The sequence below is a fragment of the Equus asinus genome, chromosome 3 (genome assembly GCF_041296235.1).
Source record: "Equus asinus isolate D_3611 breed Donkey chromosome 3, EquAss-T2T_v2, whole genome shotgun sequence".
NCBI classification, from domain to species: Eukaryota; Metazoa; Chordata; class Mammalia; order Perissodactyla; family Equidae; genus Equus; species Equus asinus.
Window position 1 is genome coordinate 156,264,511 of NC_091792.1, and position 13,157 is coordinate 156,277,667.

General features: G+C 51.6%; 1 protein-coding gene across 2 annotated transcripts in view; it reads right to left on the reverse strand.

Annotated features, from left to right (window-relative positions):
- CRMP1 (collapsin response mediator protein 1) overlaps positions 1 to 13,157 on the reverse strand; it is a 72,306-nt gene that overhangs the window by 5,397 nt on the left and 53,752 nt on the right. For both annotated transcript variants that reach the window (XM_014843265.3, XM_044767854.2), the window contains exons 8-12: positions 12,700 to 12,820; positions 11,154 to 11,310; positions 8,943 to 9,084; positions 8,031 to 8,201; positions 1,534 to 1,713 (exon numbers count right to left, since the gene is read on the reverse strand). In XM_014843265.3, the coding sequence (XP_014698751.2) occupies positions 1,534 to 1,713; positions 8,031 to 8,201; positions 8,943 to 9,084; positions 11,154 to 11,310; positions 12,700 to 12,820 (771 nt within the window). The remainder of the gene's footprint in view (positions 1 to 1,533; positions 1,714 to 8,030; positions 8,202 to 8,942; positions 9,085 to 11,153; positions 11,311 to 12,699; positions 12,821 to 13,157) is intronic.

Consider the following 13,157-nt stretch of genomic DNA (forward strand, 5'->3'; position numbering starts at 1 on the left):
TAGCACCAAATCAAGGTCCCCACACATCATGGTGACAGCCCTCCCTCAGTCCCCAGGGGCCCTGCTCCCCTGACTGCCTGGGTCTGGCTGGCTTTTTGTCCCACTCCTCTCAGTACCTGCTTCCTGCACCTCTGGGGTTCCCCTTGGAGCACCTCAGTTCTAACCCCATCCTGTCTCCCCACCTCCTAGTGCCCTTCCATGACCTCCTCTGAGCTCAGCTCAGGCAGAGACAGGTTCTCTCCCTCACTTGGCCTGGCTCCTGGCCTCTGCCCCGAGGGATGCGGGGAGGGAGCACCTTGTGCTGGGGGATCCAGGCTTCTCACTGCTGCAAATGATGGCCTGGCACTGGGGTCAGGCCCCGCTGCTTACAGACCCGACTGTTAACCACAGGGCTCAGGGTCAAACCGCCCTGGAGGGAATGAAGCCAGCCAAGGAGCGTTTCTGTCCCCTCGGTGGGTGTCCCAGCCAGGAATTTACGAGTCCATTTTCTCTCAGCAGCCTGCTGTGGTCACTCAGCCACCTTGGCTATCCCTAGCCATGTCTTGCCTCTGCCTTGCCTATTCTGCATGTCTGTCCTGTCCCCATCTGACGCATAACATCTGTGCAACTTGGTATCTTTGACCTGGGGTGCTACATCTTATGGGAGATGGAAAGGGACCACAGACAGACACAGAGCATCGTAATGTGGGCCTGGGAGTCTGGGAATGCCAGGAGGTCTCTGGACTTTTCCATCGGAATTGGTGGGACCATACACAGGTGGGCACGTGTGCATGCACACACGTTCATATATACATATATGCATGCACACACACACGCATGCACACACACGCAAGCCGGCCTTTCTGGCAAACATCAGCCATTTAGTGTGGAAAGTAGGTTGTCGTGGTGACGGGAGGGACTCGCTTAGGGAAGACGATGGACCACAGTGGGAGTTTATCGAGAGCGTGAGGAAGCCTCCTCCTCTGAGCTGGACTGGAGACGGGACTGAGCCTGCTCCACGCCCTCTGATCGGACCTCGAGTCCGTGCTAAGACTCTTCAAGGTGAAGAGGAAGGAAAGGCATGGCACGGAAAGGGAGGGCGGGGAAGGAGAAAAGGGGGCAGATCTGAAGGGCGTCTACATGCAGTTCTGCCATCCTCGAGCTTGTTTATCTTTACCCAAAGGGCAATGCCTAAGGGTTCCAGAGCTTTCCCAGCCTTGTGATGCTGGCCAGTCCACTGCTTCGAGCACCAGGGATCCGATCTGCAGGAGGGTCACGACACCTCAAAGAGGAGGTGATGAAGAACCCAGATGATGCAGGACGCACACCCCGAAGCAGCTCGGTCAGCGTTACTCTCGCCACCCCTCCCATCCTCACGTGTGCACACCTCTCTACAGTTTACAAAGCCCAGGACCTCCATGGTCCAGCCTGGATCTCACTCCAGCCTGAGACGCAGGCAGGGCCGCGTCCCTCCTCCTTGGACACATGAGGACCGGGAGGGTCACGTGCCTATGACATCTGTTAACTGCCCACAACAACCCCTGGCCCACGCACCTTGCTCCTGATCCTGACGCGCTGGTAGAGGTACTCCGGGAAGGGCTTCCGCGGGATGAAGCGGCCCATGCCCTTGTTGACGTTGATGTTGCCATCCTCAAAGACGATCTTGCCCTGGCTGATGACCACCAGCGGGGAGCCGTGGCACTCCATGCCTTCGAAGATGTTGTACTCCACAGCCTGCATGGCAGGACCACAGCTGTACCTTGCTAGGCTTTCTGCACGAGCCACATCATTCCTAACCGCGACCCTGCTTACCGTCATTTCACAGGCCTTTTCCAAGGTGTTTCTCTCTGAAGGCACCTTGTTCAGGACTGTGTGATATTCCATTTTATGCTCTTTCATTTGCAGGTCCAACCCCCTGCTGTCAGGCATTTAGGTCAAGGGGGTTTTATGTCATCAAACCAATATTGTCTGAGGTGTCATGAATGTGAAGGGGGCCCTGGAGTCAGGCAACATGGCTGCTCAGACTATAATGGACATTTTTGTGTTTTAAAAAAAATATTTTTAGTCTAGTTTTCTGAAATTTAGTTACTGGGTCAGAGGTTATGAGCTTTTTAAGGCACTCATGCAGACTAACAAATTATCTCCAAAGGCATCAGACCAACAGACACTCCACGGGCAACAGGAAGAGAAACCCTTCCTGACTTTGTGTCTATGACGTCCCCTCCAGTGCCGGCTAAGGCCATTTTTATTGTTCATTCCCTTTTTTTGCTAATTTGAAAGACAAAACATGTCCTTAAAAATAAGCATTCCTTTTGTTTCTCCTAAAGTAAATATAACCAACACTAGCCAACTGCTTTTTACTTTTTATTTTTAAGCTAGGTCTTGTATATGGTAAAAAAAAAAAATAAACAGAACAAAAGATGTTTGATTTTTTAAAAAGTAGGTCTCTCGTCTGCCTCAGAGAGAAAACTGCCTGGAGCAGATTCTTCTGTGGCCCAGAGACTTCCTGTGCGTGAATAATCATCACACACACTACGAGCCCCGACACGGGCAGTTTGCACCGTAACGTCTCTCCTTACCGTGGCGGTGGCTCCAGCTCAGCACACGCACGTGGTTCAAAGCGCTTTTAACATTCTTTAAACCGCCGTCGTGATTCCGTTACAGGGTCTACTGCCACTCATTTATCCAGTTCCCAGGGACAAACAATTGGTCATTTCCCTGCTTTCGCTAAAAATCATCCTGAAACACACTTGTGTATGTCCACGCCGTGATGTGTGGACGTCTTTCTGGATGTGGAGTTTGGGGCCAAAGAGTAAATGGATTTTAACTTTGAGAGATGTGGCCCCCCCAAAAGGAGGCACCAGTCTCCAGTCCCAAGAAAACCCTAGGAGCTCGCCTGCTGCCCACAGTCTGACACACCAGCGTCCTGTTAAAGCCCCGCGCTCCGTCACTGGCACAGGTGAAAAATGGCATCTTACCGCTGTGATTTATATTTGGTTCGTATAAGTGAGATTGGGTCTGTTTTTGTTTTGTTTTTTGTTTTTGAGGAAGATTAGCCCTGAGCTAACATCTGCCAATCCTCCTCTTTTTGCTGAGGAAGACTGGCCCTGAGCTAACATCCATCCCCATCTTCCTCTACTTCATATGTGGGACGCCTGCCACAGCATAGCTTGCCAAGTGGTGCCATGTCCACACCCGGGATCTGAACCAGTGAACCCCGGGCTGCCGAAGTGGAGCTTCCAAACTTAACCACTGCTCCACAGGGACGGCCCCTGGGTTTGTTTTTAAATGAATATAAACCATCTGTATATTTCTTCTTGGTAACTGTTTGCATTTTTGCACACTGTTCTATTTATTTAGTTCTTGGTATCTTTCTTAGCGTTCTCCAAGGATACAGTCAACGTTAAGGAATTTATCCCTGCGTTTGCCCTATGTGTTGTAAACACTTGCTCTGTCTGTCCTGTGCCTTTTGATCTCATCTAAGGTAATAATTAGTATTAATTTTTGCCATCCAGAGGAGTTTTTTTGTTTAATTCGTATGTAGTCAATGGTCAAACAGACTAATTTTCTAAGTTTTGTGTCTAGCTTAGAAATGTCTTCTGCTCTTCAAAATTATCATTTTTAAAAGTGAGTTTTACTCTAGTCCTTTCATAACTTCATTTTATTTCAATTTCCAATTCCTTTTGAATTTGGTTTGTGGTAAAGAGTGTGGCAGAGGTCTCGCCCCACGAGCGGGTGTCCTCGCACAGTTGCTTGGGTGGCTCTCTTTGTCCACCTGATTGTAACCGTCTCCTTTATCATAAACCAAACCCTCTGACGTGGGCGTCTCTTCCCTGCTCTCCACTCCCCGCACCCAGGCCAGACTGTCTCACCCCCTGCAGCTTCACAGTATGTCTAATAACCGGGATGGTTAGCGCTCCCTCCCTAGTTTTCTCTTTTTTCCCAAATATTCTCACACTTACCACATGGGAACTCTGCTTTTCTAGTTAAAGAAAACAATTCCGTTGAATTTTATGATGAAATTACGTCAACTTTATAGATTCAATTAGGAAGAATTGATAGGCTCACCCTATTGAATCTTTTTAGTGTAAAACACTTTGCATTTGTTTTTGCATTTGTTTTTGTTGCTGTTAGAAACAGGATTTTGATTCCCATTGTTTTTCAAAGTGCTTTTTATTATTTCGTATAAAAGTTATGCCTCTTTATATTGGTTTGTAGTCAGTCAATGGATTCTCTTGTTGATTTTGATGGTTTAGGAGTGTCGTCGGGGGTCAGGGGAACCATCAGACCTTCCACCAACAGCTGCTAACACGGCACTGGGCTCTGAGTCTGCAGCGGCCTCCCAGGACCAGGCAGACAGGCTGCTCTCAGCTTTAACGTGTCCTAAACTAATTCCTTGAGTCACCCTGAAGTGACCCTGCCAGGTAGTAATTTATAATTCTGCTGGAGCCCAAAGGGGTGAATGCTGAAACACGGAGCAAGAAGCCAGTCACTTCCCTACAGTCGGAACTGGCCAGCCCCACACAGACAGCCCAGGGGGTGTGTCTCTCTTCTTGGTGGAAGGACACGACGCGCGGTATTCCTCAAGTGGGGAATTCTTACGAGGCTCGGGTTGTATTACCCACAGATGTCACATTCTGTGTTTCACAACTACACAGAGTTTTAAAAGTTAATTGTTTCATTTCTTAAAGGTAATAGATGAACAAGGTAAAAATTCAAACAGTGCAAAAGACCGTGATAAAACAACCATTGTCATATCATCTCTCCCATCCGTGAGCCTGGTTCCCTAGTCTCCCTCCCCGGAAGCAACGAGTGCTCCTTGTCTCTTTCACATCCTATAAAGGATGGCCTGACAGCGATGGGTGGATAAACACAGTGTATGTTTCCATCAGGAATGGACAGATGTGGTCGTCCGTGCAATGGAATATGGTCCAGCCACGACAAGCGCTGAACTGCTGACACACCCCAGAGCGTGGATGAGCCTCAAAATCATGATGCTCGGTGAAAGAAGCCAGACACAGAGGGCCACGTGCTGGGTGATCCCGTGTGTGTGCTGTGTCCAGGATAAACAAATCCGGAGAGAAAGAAAGGAGGTTTGGGATGGACGGGGCTGGGGAAGGAGGGGTGCGGCTGACTGCTAGCGGGTTTTGGGCTTCTTTCTGGGGAACGAAGATGTTCTGAAACTAGTAGTGGTGATTGTACACCCTTCTGAATATACTAAAAACCACCGCACTGGACATTTTAAAATGGTGAACTGTATGGTATGTGAATTATATGTCAATATAAGGAGTTAAACCAGGTATGCTATAGATACACAAACACGTATGTATATGTTTAGCACTTAGCGGCAAGTATGTTCCCACTAAGACAGGAAAGGAAAAAAGTTGTGCTCTTTCCCCAGAAAAAGAGATTTAAAGTTTTGATCACTGATCAATATATAAGAAATGATCTCTTTTTAAGTGTTAAAGAAAAGTAATTTTTTTTTGAGGAAGATTAACCCTGAGCTAACATCTGCCACCAATCCTCCTCTTTTTGCTGAGGAAGACTGGCCCTGAGCTAACATTCATGCCCATCTTCCTCCATTTTATATGTGAGATGCCTGCCACAGCATGGCTTGCCAAGCAGTGCCATGTCCAGACCCGGGATCTGAGCTGGAGAACCCCGGGCCGCCGAAGCGGAACGTGCGCACTTAACCACTGCGCCACCAGGCCAGCCTGAAAAGTAATGTCTTTAAAACTTAAATAAAACCACCCTTAATACGGCATTTTTTCAATCCCTGCTCTGAGAAATGTTAGTCTCCTGCACTGTGTGAATGGCATCACTTGGACAGGGGAAATGGAACAGATGAAAATCCTTTGGCCAGACTGTCTCGCGGCGTCCTGAATTGTCCTCTTGTGGCTATGAAAAGAACTCAATTCTGGCTCAGCGGGAGGATGCTGCTTCAAGTTTAAGCAACCTGAAACAATCACCTCCCACATGGGTCACCTCAGGCACAGGACTTATTATTATGGGTTGAATTATGTCCCCAAAAAAGACATGTTAATGTCTTAACCCCCAGCACTCCAGAATGTGACCTTATTTGGAGTTAGGGTCATTGCAGATGTAACTAGTCAAGATGAGGTCACACTGGAGTAGGGTGAACCCTGAATCTGATGACTGGTGCCCTTGTAAGAAGAGGAGAGGACACAGGGAGAAGGCCAGACGTTGGGCGACGCATCGACAAGCCCAGGAACATCAAGGAGGGCCGGTGACGCCAGAAGCTCGGAGAGAGGCAAGGAACGATTCTCCTCGAGGCTTCGGGGGAGTGTGGCCCTGCCAACACCTTGATCTCAGACTGCCGGCCTCCAGAACCGTGAGAAAATAAATTTCGGTTGTTCTAAGCCCCCAGTTTGTGGTCCTTTGTTATGCAGCCGCAGGGCACTAACACACTTCTCTCTCTGTTCTTATTTATTAATAACAATATACCTAATGTAGAAGGTTACTGTGAGCATTAAGTGAGATGACACATGGAAAATGCTAAGCATAAAGTATACAAAACGCTATTTAGCTGGACTATGAAAATAATTGGACTCCCCACTCCTGAGCACAGAACCCGCACATGACCTGATCGTGCACTGAAATCATAAGAGACGGCCATCTGCGCGTGCCCGCTCAGCCTCCTTGCCCTGCCCCTCTCCCTTTCGGGTCCTCGGCCTGAGGCCCTTTAATAGCTGGTCCAGGCTGCACCCTCCTCTCTGGACTGTGCTCACCTTGTGAGCCAAGGGCCAGCCCGAAGCCGCACGGCGGTGGTGGCGCCCTCCCTCCCACCTGCAAGACCTTCTCAAACGTTCTCTCACCAGGACACCTTCCCCGACACCACAAGGGAGCGAGTGCCTCTCCTGCGTTCCCAGACTCGACACTGTGTGCACACACATGACCGCATTCGTGGTAGTTAAGATGGAATCGTGTGCCTGCTGGGCGGTCAGTGTGGAGAATGGCACGCACCTTTCTCCAGAGGGGTCAACCTCAGGCCTGTTTCCTCCTGACCCTGTTCCCAGGGATGGGGGCAAGGGAAGCCAACGTGTCACTAGGGACTGGTTATTGTAAGCATGACCCCTGGGTGGTGAGCAGGACAAGACCCCTGCGTGCGCATGCCATGCCTCTTGTTGCCAAGCAGGGACCTGCGGGCCACACTCATGAGCTGCTACGAGGGGTTCTTATTACTTTCTTATGAGACTTCCTTGTGCTCGGGGTCCTGTCCCCACACGTGTGGTCTCGCCCCTAGTGACCCCTGGGCAGGCTGGGAAATGGCACCCGTGGGGCTGGGAGGACTCCCACCACAGGGCGATGCTGTGTGCACACGCTCTGCCTTCCAGCCCATCTCCTGTAACAGCCTTTAGTGAGCCAGGGACCAGGCTGTGGCCTCTTGTGTCTGTGAGCGTGGACGTTAACCTGGGCCCAAGATCACTGCTGGTCATGTGGAGCGGGTTTGAAGCCAGCCCTTAAGGAGGGAGAGATGGCTTATGTTTCTGCTTCCTTAGGTTTCCTGGATGAGTGAAGAAGTCCAGGGCATGTGAAACACAGAGCGTGGAGATAACCCAACCACAGGCCTGGGGCTGCAGCATGGGAGGGCGGGCACCCGGGGGTGTGCTAAACACAGCGAACTCAAGGTCCAACCCTTTCCTCTGCCGGCTGCAAGCAGTGGACCACAACACGGTAGGAGGTTCCTGACATGTCAGATCAAACCCCTTGCTGCCTCATAACTAAATGGGAGAGAGAGTCTTGGACCTAATACCTGCCGTCTCTGAGCCAGAGAATGCAAGCATCTGTGGGCAGGCGCTACTGAGAGGAGAGAGACACTCACTCAAGAGCATAATGGCAGCTTAGCTGAGGCGGCCCAAACCCCATCTCTCCAACCAGAGGAGAAATCTGAACGACTGAGTCATCCAGGTATCAGATCACATCCTGGCTGGAAATGTCCTAAATCATTTTTAACCAGAGGCTTCTAAAATTATTGCAAAGCAAGAATCGCTCCCCTAAACCAGGAGTGTCACAGATAAACCAGGACTCACCGACTTGTGACTCTTCGCTGTTATGGTTTTCACCTTGTCGGGGTCCCAGATGACCACGTCGGCGTCCGAGCCCACGGCAATCCGCCCTTTTCTGGGGTAGAGGTTGAAGATCTTGGCTGCGTTGGTGCTGGTGACAGCGACAAACTGGTTCTCATCCATTTTGCCGGTAGCCTGAAGGCAAGATCCGCTGATGAGAAGAGCATCCCAGAATAGGGCCAGAGGGCTGACGGGCACCAATCTAAACTGCCACTGGAGTCCTTGCAAGGAGTCTGGAATTTTCTCCTCTCCCAGCTGAAGACAGGCCGTCCTGAAAGAGCACCGGGAGCCTGGCCTCGTCGGAACAGAAACTGAATTAACTGCTCAGAGGTGTGCTGAGCTTTCCACAGCCGCCACTGTGGCCTCTCGTCGGTTTCACTGGGCCCACGTTTAATAGGAAATAAAAACCTTTGGTTTCAAGTCAGTGATCAGAGTGGGACCTGGGGCTTCCCTATGCAACAGGATCCTCTGTACCCCCTTCAACCCCCAACCCAAAACACACACACACCACACACACATGCTCACACTCACACAGACACACACACGTATACACACACACACATGCTCACACACACACGGTTTACAAAGTCATCTTTATAGGAACTGCAATGCAGTTAAAAACAAGACATTTTTTTCATCCTTAAAGAGTAAAGGACAGCTGTCACATTTGCAAACGCGGAGGCCGCCACAGAACTTGTGCGACTCTCTTAAGAGTCACACCTGTCCTCGTGTGCCCCCCTGGTGCGTTCTGCTCCTGTCTTGAAGTAAGAAATGAAGGAGGTTTAATTACCAGCAGTGCATAATACACTGGCTTTTGATAGGCCAGGTGGGGTGCTTCTAGAATGTTCTTGTGGGGAGAGACGGGGTGCCCCTTACCACTGCCTTGTCCCAGACGACGGTCATCCGCTCCTCGATCCCGTTCACGCCCTCAGGGATCAGGGTGAAGTTATCCTTGCCGACTGCCTTCTGGGCAGTGCTGTAGGGACAGTGGCCACTGCCCGTGACCTGCAGGTCTCCACTGGCAGGACGAAAACAAGGTGGGGTACAGACCTGAGCTCATATTGAACGGCAAACCCCAACTTCAGACACCCAATGCAGACTGTGAACCCAAATCCCTGGAGAGATTCCGGGGAGAGGATTTGGGGGCACATCATGGGCGTCAGTGAGTGACGTCAGAAGGCCCTTTGGCCTTTGGTGTCTTGTTAAAAACTAGAAAGAGCCCTGGGCATCAGAGAAGGTTCTGTGTCAGTGCGAGCTCAGCGTGGTCTGGGTGAGGCTCCCCAGATGGACTCCTCTTCCTCACCTGGAAGCCCGGGGACCGACCGGAAGAGGGGCCAGGCTCCCCTGCCCTCAGATGCTCAGATCCCTGGATAGCGAGCTCTGCTCTTTACCTCCTGGAACACCCACGTGCCCCAGGATGCTGTGGGCAGGGCCTCTCTGTGCTGAGAAACGAGCTGGGAGAGCAGAAGCTGCTGGAGGCCAACGGGGTGACTCTACTCCGTGCATCTCCTGGAATATCCCTGAGCAGCCTCACTCTGATGAGATCTGGCTTTGCAAATGTAACTGCCTGCTGTTAAAGCCTGGCTCTGCCACCTCCTGTCTGGGCAAGTCGATCCTCTTTCCTTCATGTGTAAAACGGAGGAGAATGGACCCTTCCATCCAGGATCATCAGGAGGACCAAATGAGCTACTTCCGGGACTCACCCAGCACAGCAGGCAGCAAAAATGCTAACTCCCTTCCTCTCTCTCCTCCATCCTCTGCCTCTTCTCTTTACAATTGAGTGCATTGTGAATTTTACCTCAACGTTTGAAAAAAGAAGAAAAAGAATTGAGTGCAGCCCATAAATGAATGGATGGATGGATGGCTAAATGAATGAATGAATGAATATATAAATAAGTGAGTAAAATGCACAGCTCCAGCGCATGCCCACGTGTCTCACAATCAGGCGTTCATGCTGGAAGGGCGCTCACATCCCCGGCCTCGTGCTTCTGCAAGTTCACCGAGTTCACCAAGGCTGTTGGTGTGAGACTTGGCTGGTGTCTGTGTGCTGTGCTTACATGACAAAATGCTATTCATTTGTTGTAGCAAAGTGACACAACTTCCCTGGGTTTGCTTTTTCGTCCCTCTGGCTTTGGAGAGAAGACACCCCATGGCTCTATGACAAGCCCTGGACTGGGCGTCTGAGCCCGTGAATGAGGGGAGTGCTCTGCTGTGCTCATCCGTGCAGGAGAGCCAGCCTCCAATCGGAGCCCCAGGGCACATTAGCAATCATCCAGTTGTACGGAAATGTATTTAGCTGGGATATTCACTCATCTAGCCAACAAGGGTGTGCTGCAGACTTCCTGCCTGGCATGATTTTAGGCCATGGGGATGCATCTATGAACGGAAAGAGACAACATTCCTGCGTTCATGAGCTGACATTTGAGTGAGGGATGGGGAGTCAGGGACACACAGCATGTCATGGGAAGGAGTGTGGGGACTGAAATCCAGCGAGGGGGGGCGAGGAGCGCTGGGGAAGACTGCGGCCGCCATTTCAAAGAGAGTGTGCAGGAATCTCTCATTGAGAAGGAATCTCCCAGCAAAGGTCTGGAGGCGGCAAAGGAGCAAACACATGATGTCCAAGAAAAGAGAGTGTGAGGCAGGGGCATGCAGCAGAGCAGAGCCCAGGGCCCCTTAGCGAACCCCAAATTCCAGGCCTTTCACCTACGCCGTCCCATAACCGGCTCTGTGGTAGGTACTATATTCTCCACATTGTGCCAATGAGTAAACTGAGGCAGAGACATTACAGGTTATGTGACACAGCCAATTCGTGGTTGAGGCGGGATTTGAATCCTGGTCTCTTATTCCTGATCCTGGGCGATTCCCAACACACCACATGGCACGGCACACGGGAGGTGGTCCAGAAATGTGAATGGAACAGTGACTGAACAGACAGACCCTCAGGTCCCCGAAGGCCTGTTGTAAACGGTCTGCAGCTTTGTCCTCCCAGAGCCCCCAGCCCACGGCCTCGTCCACAAGTGCGTCTACACCAGCCCGGTTTCCTGCCCTCAGCCCTCAGCCCCAAAGGCCCCGCCCTCCGGCTCTCACCAGGCCAGCAGGGAGGTCAAGTGGTCCGGCGTGGTGGGGTCTGGGCTCAGCGGAGGGGAGGTCACGAAGGCCGCAGCCTTGGCCCAGTTCTTGCTCCAGTAGTGGGTGCCGTCGGTCCCCAGGCTGGCAGCGATGGGCTCACCAAAAACAAGCGGCCCTTGGGGGCAGACACAAACATGCATGGTTAAGAGCAAATGGTCTCCCGTGAGAGATGCTGACACACAAAAGTACAGGATCTCAGAGGCTGGAGAATGGGACTGGCCAAAGGCGACAAGTCATCTATCCTTCTCCCAGGCTTCACCACACATACCCCGGAGACCCCTGGCCACGGGGTACAGTTAGGCGTCGATTAATGATGGGGACACATCCTGAGAAATGTGTCATTAAGCAATTTCATCGTTGTTGAGCATCATAGTGTACTTACACAAACTTGCACAAACCTAGATGGCATAGCCTACTGCACACGTGGGCTCAGTGGCACTGATCTCATGGGACCACTGTTGTCTACACGGCCTGTCATTGACCCAAATGTCGTTATGAGGCATGCAACCGCACTCAGCCCCCAGCTGACCTGCTCGCCAGGCTTTGGATTCTTACTGCTTTTAGTATTTGGATATAAACATTATGCCCTTTTATGTGTAAACTGAGGCACAGAGACATGATCTGTGTCTTAGTTTGGGTTCTACCAGAAGCAGAACTTCAAATAAGGAATCGAGTTCAAGTGTTACACGTGGGAGGTGATTCCAGGACACACTGGCTGGGGTTTGAGGAAGTGACACAAGGGAGAGAAAGAAGCCAAGAAAAGGTGAGTTGTCACCGAGTCTCAGCCATGGGCACCTGCAGGTCAGTGCCGCTGGGACCTCTGGGAGACTGTGGGGCCGCAGAGCTGTCCCACCCCTTGGCGAGGGAGCCGCTGATCTGTGCATCCACCGACCCACTGCTTCCCGAGCCATCACTTTCCAGAAATCCCAGCTTGCTCTCCAGGGAGGGGGCCAGACATGCTGCTGCCAGAAGGAAAGCCCACGGGCAGAGTCTCCAGGAAGACTCTTCCCAGGCAGGGACACATGCCAGGGGGATATGGGCTGACAGCACTGCAGCCTTTCCCTGAGGCCGCCCTGCTGGGCAGCCCCAGAAAGAGGGCGGGCGGGACCCCAGAGCTGACACAGCCCCGCCTCCGTCGCTAACTTGATGTGAAAACCCCAGGAGAGAACTTGAAAATGCATGTTCTCATCTGACCCCACAAGGTGAGGTCTTACCCTAACTACAAATGAGGAAACTGAGGCTCAGACACAACTTACCCAAGGTCGCACAGCGGGCACATGGCACCCCAGGAGTCAAACCTAAAACCACCCGGACATTTTGTGTTCTGCCCGCCATCCCATCTCCCTTCTCAAAATGTGCTGGGGGTCCCTGGGGCTCAGGCTGCCAGCAACTGGCCGATGTCTCTGTGCTGGGCGGGGGCCCCATCAGTGAACTTGAACCTGGTAGACACCTTCTTCCTCAGGACCCAGCTGCCCTGCAGGAGACTGGGCACTGGGCTGCGTACCTTTCTTCCTGGCCAGGGTGATGATGTCAGCTGCACTCTTGCTCATCACCTTGGTGATGTACACGGGGCAGTTGATCCGGCCCGCGATGGTGATGGCCCGGAACACGGCCTCGGCCTCCAGCTGGGGACACGGCAAATATACAGGTCACAGGAGGGAGGGGCGGGGGCACCACCCACCCTGAGTTCCCCGGGCTCTCCCTGAATCAGCGTCCTTTAATTTTCCTTAATTAAATGTGGTCAGAGGGAAATCTACTGCATCAAAAGAGGAAAACATGGTAGATTTAAAAAACGAAGAAAAAGTTAAGTCAAAGTGTCTTTGGCTAGAGGGTTGGAAGGCAGAATTATGTTGTTATGCTCTCCTGGAAGCATTCTGCACAGCCTGGTGGAAGATCCCTTCCCTCGAGGAGACAGACTAGGCAGAACTAGGCATCAACAGGCACCAGCACTGTCCCAATATT